Consider the following 25,177-nt stretch of genomic DNA (forward strand, 5'->3'; position numbering starts at 1 on the left):
CAGTTATTAATAAATTACACGAGCAAACCAGAAGTAAAAAATTCATTGCTCTTTACACCCAAACCTGCCTTCGAGGTAAGGTTGAGACATTTACAAACCACAGAGCACCATTCACTGCATGCAGGGAGGCACTTCTGCAACCTGGAAGAAACACCATACAATTTGGTACACACAGTTCTGCAGAAAACTCCTAACAATGCCAACACTGAACACAAATGATATCTTCAAGTTTTCAGTTTTATTAAATGTTTGCTGAGTTTTAGTTTACTTGTGAAGCCAAGAAGTCCAGAAGCTGGTAGAAACAGCTCCCCTTACTAATCCTGGAAAGAATTCTCTTGTCTACAGATCTAAATTCATCAAAGTGATTGCAACACTGGTGCACATTTCCCTGTCACGTTTTCCAACTAGTGGGCCATAAATGAGTGAGACCCACCAGCTCACTTGCACACTAGATATGATGTTATTCTTCCCTCTGCTTCAAATATGGAAAAAGCGTTTTCCTGTGGTTTTTGTTGCTGTTGTTAAATGACAGCATTGTAGGCATATCTTTTTTTTTTTTCCCTGATATTATCCTTCCACAATTGTAGTGGCCACAGAAAACAGGAGACTTTTCCATAATAAGAATGCAAGCAACAATTCCTTTAAGTCCACAGAAAATTCCCACCTGGCTGTGATTACCAAGCATAGGACCTGGCATGCAGGAAGAAGATGAATGAACCCAGAGCAGCTTTTTACAGTATAATTTGCAGCATGAAAACTTAGAACGAACCCTCATGCTTTAAGCTAAGTCAGATTCTTCACAGGTCAATTGTTAATTCCTTTTTTATTCCTCCCTTCACAAAAGCAGACCCCCTTCTGGCTGCTTACCTTCTGAAACTTAGGATGATGATTAAAGATACTAAATTGGGATGTCATCGTGTGAAGACAGCAACGGGAGATGTAGGCTGGGCAGACATGCAGTAACTATAATCACAACAAGCAACCCTCTTCCCCAGTCACAAACCAAGTCCTCTCCATCTGCTCAGGTACTTACCTAAAAGCTAATCAATAATTTACAAATTTATACCCATGTGACACTGGTTCAAAGAAAAAAAAATACAGCAGCAATTTTGGATAAGGAAGGTCAACTACAAATGATTTATAGACTGGTGCTTTAAATAAATCTCACAAACTAATATTCAGAAGATGCCTGGTTTTCAGGCACCCCACTTAATTTGGGGTTTAACTCAATCACAAGCATACAGGAACGCTCAAACTGTCCCATGCAGCTCTATCTGAAATCCTCAATATGGATTTGTGGCCCTGACCCTTCAAACAGCTACATACGTGCTTAATGGGATTATGTGTGCTTAAAGTCTCTTAGATGTACAAGTATTTGTAAAATCAGAAAAAAAAACCCACAAATTTGGGCATACCGATCATACAGTAGGAAGCATCAGATTTATACTGATTTTTGTTACAGTAAGACATTAGAAGAATTCCCATTTTACCAGACATCAATTGAAATAAATGAAACTATTTTAGCAGTATTTTACTTCCCTGTGCCACAAAAGACTTAAGATTTCTTTTTCTTTCTAAAAGAAAACAGGGTGCCATCAGAGCACTGCCAAAGAACCAGAATGCTAATCAGAGAAACAGTCATCCAGATTAAAACAAAAGTCATTATAATTAAGCAAAATCAGAGCTTTGTTTCAAGTAGCTTTTTTCCCCACATTCTCCCAGAGCCTCGTGTGTTTCTACAACTGGAGGTATATTGAAATACTTTGTAAAGTGAAGCCAGGTGAGATATTATTTGAAAAATCTTGTATACGTATGTGCTCTTGTAAGTAACGACTCCACCTATATTTCAGTATATCCACAACAGCTCACCCACATAAACACACGGCCTCACTGAGATTTTTTCCTGTCTGAATAAGACCCATTCTTTGTTTACTACTTTTGATTTTATTTTTTTTAATTCTTGAGTCTCCTTCTTCCCCAATTACAAGCAGGAAATAAAAAGAACTGCAACTCTTTTATGTAAAGCAAATCCATCTGGATGTTTGCTGCATCCTATATTATAAACTTGTGATCCCCAACCAGAATGAGTTATAGCGAAGCTGCAGGCAAAATTGTCTCCATATACCACAATCCATTATCCCTGTCAAGTTAATGTTCCATGTTGAGCCATATGGCGTGGGTACACACTCAACAAAGGAAATTCCTTAAACTTGTTATAATCAGCACTTACAGTCATCCAAAAAAACTGACATAAACAGCTTTATTGTGTTTTGTGCATTTCAGCTGATATCCATGACAAAAAGAGGAAGCTTCAGGAAAAAGAGGGAAGGGGGAGTAAAGTTGCAATAATAAGAGGGGAGGGAGGGAGCCCGTACGTTTCATAATTACACAACGTTTTCCTTAGCAAGTGATTTTCAATTACAATAAAGCTCAAATCTCCTGACACTGATACACCATAGCAGAGTAGAAATGAAGTAAGAAAATATAACTCTACCTCAATGCCTAATTTTCTAAACAAGTATGAAATCCTGTAGTTTCAAAGTGCCTGACTCATGTAAAAGAGTCTCGATTTTGCTTAAACCATTTTTAGTTTTCCTGACTTTGGAGAAAAGATCTTCCTTCAGCTGCTTGTAATTACTACAGATTCAACAATCCTTCACTAACAATACCGTAATTTAACTGAAATCTCACTCTCTGCATTGAGCATAGGTCAGAGCTGAACTGGGGACTCCCAGAAGCCTCTGCTACCTGGCACAACCCATCACATCAAGCCCAAGTCAAGGTACAAGCAGAGCAGAACTTCATTCCAGCCCCCGCAGTGACAACAATAAAACGCTGAGAAAACACACTATCAAATACTGAACTCAGCATCAATTTCTGTTAATTACAGCCTTGTCAGCAACGTGATTATTCAAACAGCTCATGCAAATGTTAATGAGTCCTTATTTGCATATTTATTTTTTCCTTTGTTGAAATGTCATTGATTATTACATTCTACAATGATGAATGCTGCTGATGATGTGCTCTGATATGTAATTAGTCATTAAGTGGAATGAATAGATCAATTATGAAAAAGGAGTGAGATTAAGAAATATCAAACAAGACCGCCCAATGTAACTATAGATTTTTTTTTAAGGAACTAAAATAATTTCTTGGCATTTAAAGTGCAACATCAGTAGTTTTCAATAAATAAACCACTACTTTTCTGAGGTTAAATAAGATCTTCCACATGCACTGCTACTTTGGTAATCTAATTACAATACTGCAGTGCTTGTGTAAAGCAGTAAGGGTTTTGCGTAGCAGCACAGGTTTGGGGGGCTGGTCCCCCCTCAGCTTCTGCCGTTCTTTTGTAGGCTTTTTGGTTGGTTGGTTTGTTTTCCCCCTCACAAGCACAGGACAACATCTCAGGTCTTTTTGCAGAAATGAAAGGAGCGTGAGGACTTGCTGCAGCTCCACTTTGTTCTAAAGGCAAAGGCTCGGCTGCCTTTTGCGACCGCCTGCTCCAGCTACTGCCAGCGTTGGCTATTTGCAGATGAAGGGGAAATAGGAGAGAAGAAGAAGGAAGGAAAAAAAAATGTCAACAAAAAACCACATTACTGCAGACCAGATGGGAACATTCCACATGACCAAACCAATCAATCACCTCGGTGGGGCGCAGGTGCAGCACAGCCGTGGAGCAACACACCATTTCACAGTCTATCGGGCACAAACACATGGTCACCAATCAATGGCACCCCGAGGACCTGGGGGGGTTCTCCCGAGCCTTACTGGTCCATGCCTGATGACTTCATAATCACACATCATTTCATTCACTGGAGGATACGAACCCGCATCCTAATAACCTTCCCCGAACGCCGCCATGCTGTGCATATTAATAGTGGCGGAGCGCTGCGCCGCTGCCTGCCTGCCGCCTCCTGCATCAGCCGGGCAGCAACCTGCAGCTCCTGCTGCCGGGCAGCAGCCAGGGCAGCGCCGTGCCTTGTGCCCAACAACCGGCCTGCAACGCCCCGACCTGCCACAGAGCAGCTGCTGGGCAAGGGGAAGGATAAAGGGCAAAGCAGGAGGAAAACCTACGCAAGAACGTACTGGTGCATTTGCGATTATGTTAGATTAAATTCTGCAACTAACACAACCACTATTAGTGAGAAAAAAAAAAAATCAAAGTTAAAGCTGTAAAAATGCCCCACACACAACTATGCACAGCGTGCATTACAGAAAAAAGGATAGGCAGCATTCTGGCCACCTTCCCACGCTACATAGAAAGTACTCACACCACTGGAATGCCACGCAGGAAAGATGTGACATAGTGCATCACCTCTTAGAACCACATTACGCTTTGGGACTAAGTCTGATGAGTTGGAAGTGAAACATAACAATTTAAACTGTTAACATGCTGCGTTCACGTGTCGGATCACGCAAGTGCCCAGGCAGGAAGGGCTCTGCCTCCACATACCTAAGCTCAGCTTTACGTTTGTTCTCATTGAGTATATGAACAGCAAAGACACCTGAATTACAAAAACAGCTCATGAAAATCTAACGTCTACTGAACCACTCTGACTTTCATGTTCTCAGGCATAAATTGCTGAGAATTACTTGTAGAAATAAGTTCAGCATGCATCATAAGTAGTTGTCAGATTATACTCCACACTACTACAAGCTGCTTTAGGTCAACAGCAATTCCTCCTTCTCATCTACAAGCCTATCCAAAGCAAATACAGCACACTTCATTAATACAAGGAGGGGAAAAAAAAACACACTGGAGCAAAAAGCTTTTTTTTTTTTTTTAATAGTTAGGTCATTCAGAGTTTTGTACTCCTACAGGTCTTTCCCTCATCTTTTTCTGCCTTCCTTTCCTAACACATCAGAAAAATGCACAAAAGCATCTACATTTTGCTCTCAATTCAGTGTCTTGCTATGATTCATCTTTTTGTAGGGCCAAACACAAATCCTATAACCCAAAAACTACATACGCTAAGAGGTGATGGACTGAGTGCTGTGGGACAGCGAAACACAAGGGTTAAGGAACTAACACAAGTAGTACCAAAGGAACATGCTTATCTTTTGGCAGAATTATGCCAACTTACAGAAGTTCAGAAAATTTTCCCTCTCATCAGAATACACAAATCATTAATCAATAAACTATTAAATTAACAGCCTGATGCCCAGATCTATTTCGGGTACTTAAAGAATGGTAATTACAGAGTATCTGGGGAGCCTAGCATTAAGACCAGTATATATTCTTTAATAAGATTGGTTTTAAATTAAATTCAGCTTATTTTATTTTGAGTGCCTATTAAAAAAAAAAGCCATATAATGAATTAAGTATTAGCATGAGTCACACTTCAGATGCAACATGGGGCAAACTGATGGCTATGCTACAAGATACATTTCTACTTCAGAGGCATGAACCTAAAAGCTGAAGACACAACAGAAAGGACTGGGAGAAGTATAAGAGAGAATCCCATCCCAAAAGAATAAAACACAGGAAAGCTGAAAGCCACCTGTCAACCCTAAGCAAGAGGGAGCACAAGGGGACGCTCAGCACAACTGCACCATCCTCATGCTTCACTTCTGCAGCCCTGGCTGGAAGCACGCACAGATACTGCACCTCCTGCAGCCAGAGGACAAAACTCCACCTCTTTTCTCATCTGCTAAGTGGGGTTTAACTGGCTTGTGATATTATGCCTAGAAGTACTGAGACAAAGTTCAGCTCAATGCACGGAAGACAAAGCATGAGGGCAATATTTGCAAGTGAAGGTTCAAAGGAAAGGGCTCTCCAAGATGGCAGAAGGCAGTAATACTTGCTATGATGGAGATTTCCACTCTCACAGACAGCATGAAATGCACCAGAAAGAAAAACTTAGTGAACTTCTGAAAACAACCTTTAATTAAAAAGTACATGACACATGAGTCAGGGATCCTATTGTGCAGGAAATGCAAATTATAACAAAGCTTTAAGGACATTAAGAGAACAATAACAGATTTTAATCAGTTTACTCAAATAAATTAGGGAGTCGGATTGGAATTTTGATCTGTAAACAAAACAATACACAATGACTAAGACATTTCCTAGAGGAAAGGGCTCCAGCAAAGATTACACTATTGCTCTTATCCCCAAAACACACAAACTAAACTGAGTAAAACACGATACAAAATTAACAAGTATATCGTGTATAAATTACTAAGACCCACTTTGTACGAAGCAGCTTTGATTTATACACTCAAAAATTAGACAAGCACCACTGTGGAAAACAGAGAGCCAGAAGTTAATGAGCAAAACAGTCACGAGAAAGGTTTCATCATGTGAGTGGAATGGTAACTGGCTATAAGGTTAAAATGGAATAGCTTTCTGTAGGAAGCAGTCACAGTACTGCAAATCAGTATTTAAAACAGACAGAAACCTCTCAGAACTTATGACTGTTAACAGCTAAATGTGAAAGGATATTATGATTTCTTGAGCAAAAATGGTTCAGTGAGATGTTGAAAATCCAAGTGCTACCATTACAAGTGAAATGTTATATCTTAATATTTTAAAAAACTTAATAAAATTTATTCAAAAATTAAAACATCAAAACAAAAATGCAGCTAAAGTTATACATGCCTCTCTTAGTAAATTCATTCTCTTAAGCATTCAAATGCAAAGAAATGCTGTAACACTACTAAGAATGTTCTTTATTATAGAATCATAAAAGAATATCTAAATTTAATGCTTTACATTTTAGATACAAGCTATGAATTATCAGTGCATTTTACCTAGCCATCTATACTGACATTACTCAGCTTTATCCAGGGTCAACAAAAGCTATTCACTTTATGTTTTGCTTAAGTAGATACCTTTATCATCAGCTGTTAGCATCAATCTAATTTCCATTCAAGCTTCACAGCTGTATTCTTTACAAGGAGAGTATTAAATCTTGGGCAGACAAAACTGCCTCTGACTTCAAAATAAGTATTTTATAGCTAATCATGCTATGCTTTCAGGTATTAAATAAAATTTTTGTTTCAATACAGTTTCTTCAAAGTGACACAGATGGCACATATTCAAGACTTTCCTGCAATCATCAAACTTGCAGATGTATACAGGGTAACAAAGCCAAAGTTTGTCACAAGAAATAAGCATTCAGGAAAAGGACGAAGACTGTAACCCCCATCAGTAAATGTCTCACTGCAGAGAACAACTACAAGTTGAGGCTTTTTTTTTTTTTAATAAAGATATTTGAAGTGTTTTGTGGTTTCTTATGAAATTTGCTGGTCTGTTTCTTAAAAAAGTTTATACCTTTTACATTCTCAACAGAAAGAAGCATTTCCAAGTTACGATTTACATGGTGCCTATGCAACTTAGAGCTGTTTTTGGTAATAAACAAAGGTTGCTTCTCAGTGCAGCTATTTGTGTTGTTGTTTTTTAAAACAATAACTGCAGAAAAGAACAAAAACAAACATCGATGTCCCTGGAAAAAATTAGGGAGGAGGAAAAAAAGAAAATGCATGGAAAAATATTTACATTTGTCTTCCAAAGCTGAAAATGAATGAACAGCTCTTCTAACAATGCTTATTTCAGCAAAAATTTACAGAAGGGCAACAGGACAGAGAGGAGAAAAGCAGCGTAAGTAGAAAAGGCTTTTCAGTGCTCAAAAAATGGGTGAAACACAGACATCTAGTAATTCACAGTTACATTTTTATTCCCTTTTTAAGTCACTGCTAAAGTCTGGTCATAAAGAACAGAGGGATTCTCTTTGATGGAGGAGCAGAGAAGGCAACATGTTCCTCCAGAATCTAACAGCACAGGCCTTGAGCATGCAGCAAAGGGACCAAGAGACCTGTTCTTCCCTGAACACAAGGGAATGGAAAATAACAAAGCAGAATTCAGGAATACATGTTGTCAGAAGGACAGCAAAAACCAAAAAGGAAGGAAGGACAGGAATATAAATAGAACAATTAAGAAAAAAAAGAAAAACTCAAAATTCACTTGCTGTGCTTTGTCACTTCCTATGTCTTACTGCTGACATATTGTTTTTATGAATTTTCAACAGTAGGAAATATGCGTTTTGCCAGAAAGTGTTCAGTGGATATAGTGTTAGGTGACAATTTAAAAATGGGAGAGTTGGATATGAATTTGAAGTTTGCCTGCTACAGATTTCAATCTATTTGAAAAACACAAACTTCATTAAATACTAAAAGCATCAAAATGCATTTAAAAAAAATCTTCCTAGAGTAGTACCCAAGGCCCCCTACATCAAATTGATGGAACAAATATAGGAGACTGCTGACCAGCTATCTGTGTTGCATCTTAAAACTCTGGTTTCAGGCTGACGTTAATCCTGTCTTACAGGCCAGTACAATGAAGGAACATCCAAATGGTGACACTATCAAGAAAGCTACGAACACAGTAACACACTGCTGGCTTGGCTTGGTTCTATTTTTTTATTTTTTTCCCAATAAAGAAAAAAAAAGCAGGAAAAACAGTGGACAGCAGCCTGCAGCCAATATCACATCATATGGTTCTTGTAACAAATTAAGTAAAACAAAAAAACAAGGAGTTTAAAAAGATGTAGTCTTACATCCAAACTGATTCTTCCAGTGTCTTATTTCTAATCAGGACTTTTAGTTAGCAGTGATTTCTGCATCCACACTCACACAATGCAACTCCTCTCGTTACTTAAACATAGAAATGAAATGTGAAAAAAGTTTGGACTCAGTACTTTCTAAACCAGTCACACAACAGTAAGCTCAGATGGCAAATCCAACCAAACATCCGCAGGGAGACAGAACCAGCCTTGAGGCCTTGTGAGCACAAAATCTTTAGGCAAAGTGATTCATCATGTGTGGCAAGATGACTGTGACATCTACAGATTCTTGCCTTGAGCAGCATGATACATGCTACAAGGGATCAACACATTTGGAAAAGCAGCCGCAGCACATCTCAGAAGCTTCAGTAAAAAGGACATGCTTCCAATAACAGGATACTGGACTCTGAAAAAGCCCACGAGAATCTGCTTTTTCTGGCTGGAAAATAGGAAGGTCTCCTTCATCATGTGTGAACGTATGCTGTTCTTCTAACATATAAATAAGCAAACATTTACTCTTTTTGCATTCAAGCTTATTCTTTCAGAACTAACCACTGGATGTTTTAAGATTTGGCTCATGCTCCTCCAGGTTTACTAAGTCATAGCCTTTCATGTTTGTTTTGAAGTTAGTCATCAACAGATTATCATTTTTCCCACTTAGAGCCTCTCCTCCTATTGAACTTTATTGCCCCTTGCTCATTCTCCCCAAATGGTCCTTCTTCTAATAGAGAAGGCATTAGAACCCTTCCACTACAACATAACAAACAGTTTCAACCTTCCAGACCGAGTTAGCAGTAACCTGTCCTTCCAAGAAGGATACTCAGGCTATCAGACAGCATCCCTGTTCATAATACATACTTGAAAAGTGCTCAGGAGATACTGCTTTAGAATGCAAAACTGCCCTAGACACAAGCAAAAATACCTATGCTAAAACAGAACCAAAACTCATCTACCACAGTATCCCACCTAAGAGCAACATATTCACAAAATACAAACAAAACGGCAGCTCTCAAAACATTCAGAAACAGTAGAAACAAAGAAAGCAAAGACAAGTACAGACAGGAAAAATCCACAAGTGTAACTGACAGCAGGCATGAGGGAACTGCTCAGATGGAACCAGTGTACCCATCCAGACAGGTGGGTGGAAGGGACAAAAATTACAGGTTTAGCTGCACAGTAAAAGTACATCAGAAATTACATTCTGTAGATTTGAAGACCAATGATTTTGTTGACTTCTGTGTAAGTTAAAGGCTATATGATTTTCCATTTCTGATGTTATGACATCTTTGAAGAAAAACTGGACCAACAACATGCAACTGTGTTGCACTGAGAATGCAACATAAACGCATCATTAAGAAAGTAAGAGAAACTGAATAGAAGCAAAGAGGCAAGCCTAAAAATTAGCCTTCAGTTCAATAGCTATGTTAAAGTTGATTATCAAGTGAATAATGATGTTTTAGAGCCCAGGTAAAAAGGGAAAAAGCTACCATGCTTGGATAAATAACACATTCTGCTGATGAATCACTGCCTTTCAATTCAGTGTTTTATTGGCATTTGCACTGTGTCTCTATCATGAGAGCAAGCTGTGTCTCTGCTGGGGAAAGAGGGGGAGGCACAGAACAGCAGCAGGAGGAGTATAATCAGCAGTGACGCTCGCCTTCTTCATACTGCAGGATGCCCTGTTCCAACCAAATGCTGCAGATCCAGTTAAAAGCCAATATCCTGAGTTCAAGCCATTTGTGTTCCTAATTGTCTTCAACATAGATGAGATCATACAGAGCCATCTATTGTGGGGTTTGGGTTTTTTTGGGTTTTTTTTTTGAATGTTCTTTATCTTTTATTCTGTTCTAAATACATTGCTGGAAGCCTGCTGTTTAGTGTGCAAGTAAGCAAACTATTGTATAGAAAATGATTAACAACTGAAGAAACAAGTGGGATTTTTCCCTCTACCAACAAATCCCATTTCTTTCAATATTTTGCAACAGTACCACCAAACCAATGAAAAACAGCATTCATTGTCTCCCTAACTCCTCTCCCTTGCTCCAAAATACTGAAGGAATGGTTTATAATTACTGCATTTTTATAGCTTCACTAGGTTTGGTCGTCTGGCTTTTCGTTGTGGCATTTTTTTGTTTGTTTCTTAAACCATACATTTTTTGAACGACATTTTTAGGAAGATAGCTTTCTAATGCAATCGCAAAACCATACACCAAATAAAGAATGCACACATACACTGGACAGAAGTATTTATTACTACTGTGCATGTGGCTGAGTGCCAGGAAGCTGTCAAACAAAGGAACAACATCATACAGTTGTTTGGCACTCAAGGCTGAAATCATTGTGAAACATGTACTGTTTATAAATTGTCACTGATGAATAAAAGCAGAGAACAAAAAAAAAAAAAGGAAATGCAGCCAAACAGCACAAAGATGAGGCAATCATGTCTTCCCCTCCTACCACTCTCCATAATCAAATAAAATAACACTGCAACCCCTCTGTACACCGGGCAGGTACACCACAGCTCAGCAAGAACTGAGCAACCAGGAGCTACTAATTCCAGGTTGTACTCTCGTAGCTCATAAACCTGAATGCAGAGAAGCAATACAGATTCAGATGACTTAAGAAAAACTACCAAAACACAGAACACGGACTTCTCAGCTTTGCTATTTATGAAATATTTTAGACAAGAGCAGTGCCAGTGGTGTTTATCTTAAGCTTCAAAACATCAATTCCAGAAAACATAAAGAAAAATGGTTTCAGTGATGATGACATACTATTAACAGATCTCTCACCACACAACGCAGCACTCCTCGAGAAAAACAATGCTCTCTCCTATCACTGGGAGGAAAGATTTAGTTCACTTTCAGGTGGAAAAATGACCTTCCTAAGTACAAATACAGACAGAACTCTAGCCCAGAAAATAAGCAAAAGAACAGTTTCTGACCTTCCTGTATCAATTTCAGTGCCTTTCAAATGCAAAGACGCATAATTATGCAACACAATGACCTGGAAATGAAAGCTCCTCTAAAAATAAAGGCAAACAAATATTGAAGGAAAACTTAGAAATCTGAAAAAAAAATCTAATGTTTTGACTACTATGTAGAATATTAAGGTATGTTTCATACTTACTATGGTATAACAAGTACACGAGCTTCTGCTAACTCCTTTAAAGCATTAAGGCATTGCAATCAGAACGTTCTCTATACTATTCCTGAAGGCAATGCTACTTCTACAACAGATTCATATTATTTGCCACAGAAAAACACCGAAGCAAAACTTTTCTTTGCTCCCAATAGGCAGCAAAGTGTAGTACCATGAAAAAGTGCACAAGTACCCTCTTTCCTATCTTCTCAGAACTTTAAAAAAAAAACAACCAGGATATTAATTTATTTATGCTGCAGTCATCCACTGCGGTGTGCAATGCAGACCCCAGGGATCAGCCTCGAAGCTTACAGCCATGTTAACAAGTCATGCATTATTCTCGAGTCTCTTGCCTTCTATGTCTCATTATGTAGGAGGAGAGATGGGAAGATGCTTTATTTCTACTGCATTTGTGCCTAAAGTGCCAAGTTTATTATACAGGGCCCCCTTACGCTGGGAAGCAAGCTAAAATTTTGTTACGGTTATTGCAATGGAGTACTTGTTTTGCACATGGTCTGTACAATCCCACTTCCTCTGATGAGAAGTCTGACAAACCACAGAGCAAATTATTTGAGACTTTGAATGCAAGATTGGCTAGTAAAGTGAGAATGTGTTTTCCCAGCTTTCTTTAGGACTATGATCCATTTTTCTTTTTTTTTTTTCTCTCCTGGTCTGCATAGTAAGCACAAAAGAGCATACCCAGGAAAACATGAGGGACCATAAATCTCAGCCATTACATCTCAGGTGCTGCCCTCCAGATAAGCCCTCCAGATAAGCAGCAGAAAGGTGAGAGGAGCAGAGTGAGGAAGCTCAGAGAGCCTTCCTGGCACAACTGAACAGCAGGATGAGAACCAGAGGGAAGGTGGTGGTGAAAGCACAGTTTAGGCACTCTAAGCACAGCCCCCGTGGCAGTTCACAGATGTAAGGGATAGGTAACAGCTCCAACCACCTGTTCCACAGCTAACCAAATGCAATGCTGTGTGGTTCAGTTATCACAGCTGAATCACGGCCACTGTGTCAATTGCAATACCACTGATATCAACTGAATGACACTAGACACCAGAATTGGATTCACTGTCACTCCCAAGAGAAGAAAGGTCTCTTTTGGACAAAACTAAGGAAAACCTCAAGGAGTAAAAAGCAAGATGTAGACTAAAAATTTGCAGGACACATTGAAGAACTATCCAGGTTTGCCCTCCTTCAGCAGGTGAGCATTAGGAAATGAAAAGCAGAGGCACACTCCACTGTCTGAAGAGCCTTCCCTAGCCCCTGCAATTGGGATTTACAGATTAATAAGAACTTCCAAGGGAGACTTGCTTGCAGTACAAGATGATCTTGGTACACTTGGTTTTCAACTACCTTTAAGATTCATGAATATCTCATGAACAGAGTTCAGCTGTTTTCAACAAGTAGTGGAGTCCATCTCAGCTTGTTTCTACGCTAAGTGTTTCATTTCTTCCTCTTTTCAATTTCAGTGAACCTTTAGTGATCAAATACAAAACTCAGGGCTACTTCTTTCTCTGGAAGAATCACAGCAGCAGTAATCCATCAGCTTCTTTCATCTCGCATATTAACGCATCATCAAACAAAACCCAAAGCAATTGAGCTTCAGCCCTCCTTCCACCAAATGCCATACCAGAGAAGCTCCTAACATGAGGATAACAAGGTATCTACTTCAAGTGACTTGAGAAGTAACTCCTGAAATCTCTTGGCTGACCTCCTGACAGATGCAGAAGCAGAGTGACAGAAGCTGAACTCTCTCATTTGAAAGCAACAGTGCTGTTAGGCCATCAGAAAAAGCATAGAGAGAGATATCAAGAAAGCCCTGTAAATAAAGCATTGCCATCACTTAGCAAAATGGATCAGCTGTTTTCTGGTATTCTGCAGGTTTCTTTTAGATGAAAGCCTGTCACTTGCTTTTCAGAAAGCAGACTGTGGTACACTGCTGGACTGAAGAGAAAGTGCCCGATCTGAAGTATTGCACACCTGCACCAGATGATTTCAGTGGAAGAAGTGCAGTGGCTACTCAAATAAATAAATGGAAGGTCCAATACCTTCTTGAACACAAAAAAATACAGTCCTATCTGAGGCAGGATGATCTGCTTAGTTGCATCCTTTTTTTGCCTTTCCCTCCAAGTTATCTGTTTATCTAATCCAAAGTCAGGTTTCCAGCAGCAATGAACTGAAACCATCACTATAAAACAATATTAATGCAAATACCATAATGCTCCAAAAATCACAAAAGCCACTTATTCTGGCATAAGCAGCCTAGTTAAAACATTTTGGTTGTTCAGATCAGAATTTAATCACTGGACACAGGCTGGTAATTGGTTAAAAACTGGTCTGCTAGCAACTGACAGGCTACAGCTACGTGCACACAGGAATGAAAAAAAATTAATGGAATGAAATAGAGATCAAGTAAGTGATTTTTATGCACCTGGCAATGAGCAAACATCTTTATTGCAAAACAAAGACAAGCCATGAAAAATTACAAAATTATCTTTTAATCACCTATGAGCTTTCTACAGTCTCCTATTTGAACAGGGTAATAGTTATTATGTAGATCCCTAAGCAACTGCCTCATGGGGAAGTTACATCACCAGTATGGGAAAGAATCCTCCCCTCCTCCCTCGTCCCTAGAAAGGAGCTTGGCGCCTTCAGACAGACTGAAATTTAAAATCCTACAGCTTCACCCAGCTGATCCCAGCCACTGGAAAACATCTACAAGTGCCCAGGGATGGCAGGAACCACAGGAGAGAAATATGCCCTTTCAGCATTTCATGCACTGATGAGCCTTGTAACAGATAAACATACCCTGCAGCAGCTCAACTGACATGTTATAACAAAGAGGAAAAACAGGACTTAAAATTTCATCAGATTACTGTTTATTCCCCATTTCAGAGTTTGAGTACACTGTGAATAAATCGACACTCAATGTATCAGACCGTGTCAGCTGAAAACAAGGCTTTCTGATATAAAATTTTATACAAAATAAAAATAGTTTAACATTTAAAAGCACAGATTGCACATTAAAATTCCTAGACTGGCAATTCAGAAGTACTCAGCATTGACAAAAAATCTGGTTAGATGTGTAAATGAAATGTTTCTCAAAGACAACAACACTGGGCCTGATACAGTTTACCCCAGGTCACACTGTTTCCCCTGGTACCATGTCCTGCAAGGAGGCACTGTCAGACTTGCAGGTGGGACAGTCCTGCCACAGCACCTGCAACACCAGCAGCACCCAGTGAGAAGACACCCCCAGTTCTTCCAAGCGCAATATTAAGCAGTGTGAAGGATTTTCAAAGACAGATTTCTTCATTTTCCAGGAAGAAAACATGCTCGTTTGTTTCCCCTTGAACCACAGCATTGCAGACTAACTTTGAAGATGACTCCCACACTGATTTTGAGACTTTGTAATCCCCTGAACTTGCACAATCCTAACCTCACTTGCTAAGGACAAGCTGCCTAGGCATTCCAGCATCACTGGCAGGGAGACAATTCTGCACCTGCTTGCTCCTTCACCTCCCTGCCCTGGAAGCTGCTGGAGGCAGCGGCTCTGGAACAGCTGTGGCAGTGCAGGCGTGCTCTACCTGGCAGCCCCACCTGAGCACCTCCCGAGGAGGTTCGCTGCCCGCTGCCGCAGCTGCAAATCCCAGGGGGAGAGCACAGGTGACACCTGCTGCAGCCTAGCACCAAGGACACAGGCTCTGCTGCATGGACTGAGCCTCGAGGTATTCCTGTATTTAAATACGTGTTAGGGAAGTTACTTGATTGAAATGTTTTTGTAAACAGAAGGGAAAACTAAGCTTAATACACATTCTTGGGAGCAAAAACCCAATGGTAAAAATGCCCTGCACTTCGCACTGTCACTGAATGACTGTGTAATTTAATTTCCCAGAAACCCATTAGCTTTCACAAAAGGAAAATGAAGAGCGGATGAGAGCGATTCTTTAACGTGAGCAGAATTTATTCAATGTAATACCTGGGGTGGGGGGGGAGGAAATCATTTGAAACTGAACTCAGAGCATCACACCCTACCAAGTGTCAGGGTACAGCAGAGGCAGCCTGCTCTGACAGCAAGTAAAGCACAGACCCAAGCCCATAGGAGCATGGCTCAGAGGGATCTGCTAATCCCCAGCAGCTCAGCCAAGGGCACAGCCCAGCTGCAAGCACAGCAACACAGCATGCATAGCTCCAGCAGCTCAAGAAGGGGAAGGAGAGACCAAAAAGTACAACTCTTCCCTCAATTTACTGAGCATTTATAGTATATTCATATTATATAAGAACTAAATGAAATGGATAGTTATGTGGGAGGGAAGAAATCACTGAGATTTAAGTTAAAACATTGAGCTTTCATCATAAACAACAAAATGCTAGGAAATGCACATCAGGTTTTTGGCTGGTCTAGAATACTATATACAAGTGTCAATCAAGCAGTTAAGTACAGTGATGTACCTCCAAAATAAGCATTCTTAGGTGTTTTATTTTTCTTCTGTTTGCTAGATTATGTGCAATACTATGGACAAAAACTAATTTAAAAAAATCAAAACAAAAGCCACGTCTACCTGAACAATACAACAGAGTTTCTGTGGAGTAAAGCAATGGTAGCATGTTTGGGAAAAGTAGCCATGAAGCACTGCAGAAGAATAGCCTGCATGCAATTGTTCACTATTTTCTCCAGATCAGCCAAGGATACTTACATAAGCCAAGAACATAAGTATGTTCAGTTCTGATATATTTAGCTTCAATAATCAAAGTATTACGTCATTTAATAAAATTTATATGTAATGCTGTGAAACTGCCTGATGTGAGTTCCTGCTAAGTGAAACATAAGGAACTTTTCCAGAATGGGAAGTTTATACTCCACTGGCTTTTGGTGGACCTGTGCCATACAACAGGAGATCCGTATCCTTAATTACTGCATCCGTGGATGACTCTGTCATGCATACACACAAAAAAAAAATTAAAAAAAAAACCCACATACCAAGAAACTTTGTCTGAACTCTTGGCTACAGCAGTACTTGACAGATAATTAAGTAATATGCAAAGCTTATTAGCAATCTTTTCTGTTGAACACACTGCCCCACTCACATAAAATGGTACGAAGTGAATCACAGAATGGATTGGGTTGAAAGAGATTTTTAAGGTCACCTAATTCCACCCCCATGCTATCTGCAGGGACACCTCCCTGTAGCCCAGGTTGCTCACAGCCCCATCCAGCCTGGCCTGGAGTGCTTCTGGGAAGGGGGCACGCACCCACAACCTCTCTGAGCAACCTGTTCCAGTGTCTCACCACCCTCACAGTAAAGAATTTCTTCCTAACATCTAGTCTAAATCTGCCCTCTTCCAGTTTAAAACCATTTCCCCTCCTCCTTTCACCATCTGCCCTTCTAAGAAGTCCCTCCCCAGCTTTTCTGCAGGCCCCCTTCAGGTACTGGAAGGCCACTCCGCTCCTTGGAGCCTTCTCTGAAAAGCTCCAGCTCTCTCAGCCAGTCCCTGTAGGGGGAGGTGCTGCAGCCCTCTGATCATCTTTGTGGCCCTCCTCTGGACCTGCTCCAACAGCTCCACGTCTTTCTTGTGTTGGGAACTCCAGAACTGGACGGAGCAATTGCCACAATCTTTATCAAATACTTCTTATGACTTCTAATATTTGCCTCTCTTCCTAGAGAATTCTGTTGATTACCAAATATTCTTTCCTACATCCTTCAATTTAACACTAATGTAATAAGTTACTACTGATGTGTATAAATTATCTCAAAGCAGTCTTGCCATTATTCACATCTCCAGAGATCATTTTCATTATGATGTGTATTTCACTCCATGTGTTAAAGACGTGACTACAGAAGGCAATTTAAGGAAGTCTAACTTACTTTGGACAAGTACACAGTCTGCCAGCCTAACACTTGGACCTGCCCTCTCTCTCCCTGGAAGGTAATTAAAGCAGCATGCTTAGCAAAGAATATAATGACATAATTCTTCACATTTGCCAAATTAGTAACTATTTATCTTTGCTTGTTTCTTTCAACTGAACTCACCATCACAAAATCATTTGTTAATTGCCCCTCTCCCAATTTCAAAAGTTCTTCTATTAAAAAGCTACTGTTTAAAAAAAACCAACAAAAACAAAATCTACCAGTTTTGCTGAAGGTTAGTTACATTCTTAACTGAGAAACAACTCAGACACACGCCTTTTAACTTGATTTCACAGCTCAAAACCCTCCCCTTTCTCAGCCTTTCCGTTACAGTTTAAAATATATCACCTATTCAGAACAGTACCAGTCCTGGCAAGCGTACAGAGATTTCAGCTATTTACCTTATCTCAGTTCATGTTTAAAAATACTTGTCACTCCGCACAGCCAACTGGAGTGTTTACTTTACAAGTCAAACAATAGACTTTATAGTAAAAATTAGATGTACTCATTTGAAAGAAGCACGGACAGAAGCACAGCCATTCTTATAAACCTACAGAATGAGGCAGTCAAGTTGATTAAGTGAGAAGCAATGCTGAAAACAGAACACAGCCAAACCCAGATGTTAATTGCTCATCTAACTAACCCACTAAACAAACAAGTTCTTAGTTTCACAGCGACCCAAAGGAGTGCCTTTGAAACCTTTGTGGAACCTGCCCTCACCGCAGAAAGCACCTCTCCACTCCTGCCACCCTTCATGTGGCACTCTTGCCACCATCTATCAGCCACCTACTGCTTGGAGGGAAGACAAAGAAACATTCATAAAAGATAAAATGAACGGTGCATACATGCATAGTTGCAAGTTCTAACTGTTTTGTAAAGCCTGACGACAAACCAGCTGCATGACTCACACCTGACAAGGTACAACCAACATTAAGGGAAGATTTACTGAAAATAAAAGTATTACTTCACTTCCATCTTTATTAGGTAATATTCCATTCTGCTCTTTTACATTTATTTCAATCAGGACAAAAATCAGGCTCTATATTCACTGTACTAAATAAGTATTTTGATTACCAATCTAAACCACTTATAACTCTAATAAGCTAATAAGAATCTAATATTAAGCTAGTAATAAGCTTCCACTCCCTCCCTCATAAATATTGCCTGATGGGTCTGGATTTCCCTGCTTTGTCAGGTCACTGAGGCTCCTTTTCAAGCTGCTCAACAAAACACTACAACTCCTAGAGCTGGACCCACCAGTGTTAGTGAGTAGGTAAGGTCAGGAAGAGGTGTGACCTAAAGCTCTCAGTGACATTCTCACACGTTTACAGCTTCTGATTATGGCAGTCTGCCGTTATTCTTGCTGACAGATCTTCAAACCCTGTGGCTAGTCCAGGAACACCCTGGGCTTTAAAATTTAACCAAATAAAACTAAAAGGAGTAGATAAGTTACAGAGAAACACGGAAATACACTTGAAAAAGAGCTCTCTGTCTTCCAGATGCAATGGACTGATTTCAGCATCTTGTACTCACGTTCAGCAACCTTTCCACTCACCATTGACTGACTTGTCATGACTTTCCATCACATACAAGCCTGTGGAACTGCTCAGCACACAGAAAAGGAGCACAGAGCACAGCAAATGACTTTCACTTTTATTTTTCCTGTCCCTTGTGGAAAGACACACACCCCAAACAAAGTTGCCCACTTCAAATTCTCAAGAACAATTAGCCAAAAAAACCTTTAAGCTATGCTCAATCATCAGTTTGCTTTCCTCCCAGTAAGCAGAAGTAGAAAAGCTCAATAGATTAAAGTTCAGGACAGTACATCAGAAAGGACAATACCCAATGCTTGCAAGGTCCTAGTGAAAAGTGACCTCCTTCAAATACAGAGAACTAAAAGGCAACATAATTACAAGGGAATAATCTGGCATCTTTGTGAATAGTTTTCTAGAATGTAATTAAAACAGAAAGTGTTGAATATGCAAAGATTATCAAGTCTAGATGGAGCTGCAATACAACCAATATATCTTAGCCTGATTTTCTATGTATTGCTATGGATACTAACAGACTGCTGCTGCCAAGAGAATTTGGTGGTTTCACTTAAAACACAGGCAACAGCCCTTCCTTTTTTATACTCACAAATCAACAGGATAATTCTAGAATTCATTAACGAATAACACTAACCAATCCAACATAATAGCTTTACTTCCTCTGCAAAACACTTCAAAAAATATCTAAATGAATATGGAAATGCATCTTTCTGTGGCAAATTGTTCATTATTGAATCATTATCAACTCTTGTTAGACAAAATTTCTCTCTTTTGCAATGTACAAGATCATTAAAATGTTTGAGAGCTCCATCATGAAAGACAGTGGCACTTTATAATCCGCTATCTCTTCAGGCAAATATGCTTACGGCTGAACATAATACACAAAATAACAACATCCCCTTGACACACAATTCTTTCTTTTAATGGTGCTCTTAAGTGTTGACAGCAATGGTAAAATATGTTCCTGCTAGACAGTTGGGTTTTTTCTTTAAATATAGTTTTTAACTATTTCAGAGATGCATTTCACTCATGGCAAAAGTTGAGGAGGAATGTCTCCCAGACCTTCTGTGTGGAACCCCCAGCACTCCATCATGCCCATTATCCCAGAGTTACTTACTATCAACTCGTCAAGTTTTACTGATGCCATCTATTTTTTTTGAAATGTCATCCATTTTTTTTCTCTGAAAGAGTGGTCAGGCACTGGAATGGCCTGCCTAGGGAGGTGGTTGAGGCACCATCCCTAGCGCTGTTCAAGAAGCGTTTAGATGAGGTGCTAAGGGATTTGATTGAGTAGTTCAGTGGGTAGGGATGGTGATAGGAGGATGGTTGTACTAAATGATCTTGTAGGTCCTTTCCAACCTAATGTACCTATGAACCTAAGTTTATATCCTAAGATTCCAGCTCCTTTCAGCCTCTCAAGACTACACAATAATCAATCAATGCACTTATCTTCAGTGACCAACAAAACGGATGTTTCATTTGTTAACAGGAACATGTCTACAACGTGACAGGAAATAAAGATAAATATTATCTACAATAAAGTATTAGAGGAAATAAAGCACTATTTCTTCATTCAACAAAACAAAACCCTGAAGGAACTGTTGGCCATAAAGCATCAGAAACCTATTTCAGTTCACAGCTGTTGTAGGTGAGCAATTGACATACACACATCTTACAATTAATCAATTCTCTCTATGAAACAATCTCAATGGAGGCTTCTTTGCAAATCTGTAGTAATGGTGTAATTTTATTATGTTTAATGGAATAACCCTGTCATCTCTTCAATAAAAAAAACTAGGAAGATAGAGTTCCTAAAGTTCCAACTTATTTTTTCTTTGTACATTTAAAGACATATATAGTTTATAAATGACTTAATAGAAACATGAACAAATAGCTTACTTTTGGTAATTAAAAAAAAAATCACACAAACTTTGCTATGTGTTTTTGTAAAACAACATCAATATCAGCTACAAAGCCTAGAGCCTCACACATGCTACTGATCAAAATACCAGAGCAGCAATTGAGGTAACTTGTCTTTTTAGTCTCCTTTATTTAGAAAATTTGAAAGACTGTTGCCAGTGAGGGCAGGAAAGGAAGCTCTACTCTGCTTTATTAAAATAAAGGAGGGAAACTACATTTGAATTTCATTCTCTTCAGATAGAGGTATCACTGATCAATTGATACCAACTCTTTTTGCACAGACTACAGAGACAGTTACTTTAAAATTACATCTTTTCAGCTCATACAGGAAGGTTTAAATGAGATTTTGGTTTTGGCAGTAGCTTTGCTTTGCCTCCATTTCAGAGAAAATTAAAGCAGTAAACAAAGATTGAGCAAAGTAGAAAGATTTCCAAAAGAAATTGCAGACCACCAGGATTTGGATTTAGGTAATCCACTTAGATTACCATGGCTATGTATTAAAAGGACAATACTGAGATCACAAAATAGGTCATGTCTACAAGAAGCAGAATATACAAGTGAAACAATGTCTAGTTTACAAATTTAGAATCAACATTCACATCTATCTCTGTGTTTAAGATACAAGATGAAGACTGTCCCCAAGACTACATTTTCCCAAACAGTAAATATTTGGAAAATGACATTTTTACTTCCCAAGCTGGAAGAAAGTTTCAGACAACATCATCAGTACATTAAACAAGTCTCAGGTAACAGTGAAGTCCATGGAAAGAAAAATAGCATTCAAAAGTTAAGCCATAAATATAATACATTTATTTTTTGTGGATCTGTTTTCATTTTCAAAAGCAGAAAAAAAACGTGGACACCTACAAGCCTGAAAGCACTAACAGTTATTGCCCAACAAAACTGGTGTTTGCATCTACCTCTTAAAACTGACAGTGTTTCTAAGAAAACAAGTATCAAATGTATTTGAAAATCAAAACCAGAAACAAAACCTCAAATTATAAACCCAGGAAAATCCTCAAGTAAATTGGCATTTCAGGGATCTAAAAAATATATATATTAGAAATTCGTATTTTTTTCTTTTCTTTAAGTACACAAACTAAAAATTCCTACAGATATCTCCAATTAAAGCTAAGAAAATTTCAGCTTTGAAATCACTTAGGTTTTTTTTTTTGTTACAAAAAAAGCAAAAATCAAAATTAATCATATCAGCTTTCTATATCAACTCAAGTTCCTTCTAAAATGTCACAGACTATGGCCTTTATAGGGAATCTGCCCAACACTGAAATATTTCAACAGGAAAGTTATTGTTGCTGTGAGTAACAAAGCAACTTCCAGATGCTTGATGTGTCAGGCCTAGACAAGGAGATGAAAAATGTCTCTTTCTGACCAAAGAGGCTTTGAGGGGATACTCGTAAAGAATTACCTACTTACCCATCAGATTTGAGTTCATGAAAGGTGTCGGGGACAATCCTTCATGGGGCCCTAATCGACTGTCATTCAAGTGATCACTGTAATGAGGACTGTCTGCAAAACCCTAGAGAAAAAAAGACCAGAGTATTAAACAGATTATTTGGCAGCCCTGCTAATTGAGTGTAATGACACTTTTCTAATTAAATGTGTGGAGTCGCAATTGGTCATTCATCACAAAAGTTGGCTTTGAGGTCTCTCTCAAAGAAGGAAATCACTCTGCCCACATTTTATTTTTTTACCCCTTTCTCCCCCAGCAAAAAAATAAATAAAAAAATTCACCATTTCTTAATGACTTGTGTCCTCAGACAGTGCATCCAAAAACTGAGTAATACAAATTATATTTTGATATCTGAATCCTCTTATCATTACATCACTAATTGCTGTGTGTAGAATTGGTCTGAAGAAGTCACAACTGATTTTTTGTTTGTTTGCATTAACCAAACACTACAGTAAGAAGGTCAAAAAGAGTCAGTGATGTTAGTAAAAAAAAAAAACACTGGTACAAATGAGAAGAAATTTCAAGTCCCTTTGCAACCTACTATTAATGTTACAGATTAATAGGCATTTTGACACTACTGCACTACTAAACTGCACAGTTCACTGACAACAGGTTTACTTTCAAATACTGATTAAAGAAAAATTTCCCACTGATTTTAAAGAAGCATTCAAACTGAACTGCTCTTTTTGCTTTTCTGGTATTAGATAGCCAACCTGTAAGTCTTGGAACAACCCCTTCTCAATCTGGAAACATCAGCTTATTGAAAGCTTGCTCCAAAGGCAGACAGAACACAGAAGCCTAAGGATGTACACATTTAAACCAATCAAGTTTTTCTTTTGCACTGCACAAATCATTTTCAGCTTTTCCGTATCACGTTATGAATAAGGTATCTGCCATTCAAGACCATCCAGATGCGTACAGAATCTCACTGCATCAAATCTTGACAAGACTTGGCTCTCAAAATTGCACCTTCTTTCCAGCAAGTTTTGAGCATTTTGTAAACCTTACCATACAATTCCTGATCACTTGTTTCTTTAAGCCTCTTTAACTAAAAGCTGGAGAGAAATCCAAAGCTGAGACCTAATTAAGGGACGGGAAAATTGCTCAGGCTCACAGCTACTAGAAACCAAGTCCCCTGGGACTATAAAATCAATCACTGAACATTTATCATTTTTTCAGACCGCAGGCTCACACTCAAGACAACACTAATGGGGCTGAAACAGGCCTCACTATCTTTGCAGGCGTGCTGTCAGTTCAACCAAAGGGCCTGTAACTGAGGGCTAAATAACTGTCAAACCACTATAACTGCTTACGGATGCGTGTCACAACTCTTTCTGCTATTCTGCTTTAAAAGTAATCTTCTGGGAGTCCCAGTTCCCAGATGAATCTTTGGCTGACTGTATCTGCTTCAGAATCAGTGATACACATGTGATAGGCACTCAGAAGCAATCTTAGTGACATTTACAGCTCGCTTATGACCACAAGGGTGTCTTCTGGTAGCTGTGGCCTGGCCCCATCTATCAGGAGGCAGCTGCCCTCAAACTCGGTGGCTCCTAGCTAAGGTCATCACATGTGGCTTATTTTTATGTTGAAATGAAACAAAGAAGAAATTTAACACACCAAATAAAGGACCAAAGCCATTTCCATATAAAAAGCCTAAAAAAAATTAAAGCTTTTAACTGCTTGCTTTCCTGTTTGGATCTTGACTCATGCTCATTTTTGTTGTTTCTTTTTTTTAAACCTTCCCAACACACTCCACTCCCCACCCAAGACAATGCTCCAAATGTACATTTTAATATATTTTAAGTAATTAAGAAAAATCCCACACCACTAGGAAAGACACTATTAGTGAAAGATAAAAGAGAATCCCTACCTCCAGCATTCAGAACACGTTACCTAAATAAACCCCAGAAACATCTTCAGATTTTTATTTACAAAGTAAGTACATTCAATGATTTTATTACAAGAGTCAGGCATGTTTTACACACAGTTATACACTGTGCAACAAACCCCACATCCAACACAAAGCATTACTAGAGTTCTCTAAGTTCATGTCGTATATTTCCCCTCATTCCTCCCCACAGAGGAATTAGAGAATCAGGTGGATAATTTACAGAGAAAGCAATGATCATCCCTCTATCATCAGCCTTCCTTCCTATAACCTTTCTCATCATGTTTTTCTCATACGCCATCTCAACCGTCATCAGAAAAATGCTGAGAAGTTCTTCTCAGTACTAAAAAGCCTCAGAAACCATCACAACGTTGGCCACATGAGAACAAAAATGTACTAATACATATGTGAGCACTTCATTGCTTTTTTATTCTGAAAAAAAAAAAGTATGAGGCATTTCCATCTTTGTCACACACAGCAGAGCTCACACTTGCTCTAAGTGCAACTCTCTCTCAGCCCTCATCTGTGGAGGTCTTAGCTTGGCTGCCATCCTGGCCACCAGTACTCAGCAACAAGTTCTGGATTATCGGCTCGAGCAGCACTTTTTGTTTGGGACTAGAAACCCTGCATTGATTCCCACACATAACTCACTCAGACTGCATGAATACAAAATAACCACAAACACACACAGCTTTGATTTAACAAACTTCTTTTCCACTTCACAA

The 25,177-nt window shown here is 39.1% G+C and overlaps 1 protein-coding gene across 5 annotated transcripts in view; it reads right to left on the reverse strand.

Annotated features, from left to right (window-relative positions):
- The window catches only part of TCF12 (transcription factor 12), a 151,913-nt gene that overhangs the window by 78,889 nt on the left and 47,847 nt on the right, over positions 1–25,177 (reverse strand). For all 5 annotated transcript variants that reach the window (XM_065733797.1, XM_065733795.1, XM_065733794.1 and 2 more), the window contains exon 6: positions 22,525–22,627. In XM_065733797.1, coding sequence (XP_065589869.1) covers positions 22,525–22,627 — 103 coding nt within the window. The remainder of the gene's footprint in view (positions 1–22,524; positions 22,628–25,177) is intronic.

The sequence above is a fragment of the Cyrtonyx montezumae genome, unplaced genomic scaffold (genome assembly GCF_038088225.1).
Source record: "Cyrtonyx montezumae isolate F1298 unplaced genomic scaffold, pur_monq_1.0 scaffold_17, whole genome shotgun sequence".
Lineage (NCBI taxonomy): Eukaryota > Metazoa > Chordata > Aves > Galliformes > Odontophoridae > Cyrtonyx > Cyrtonyx montezumae.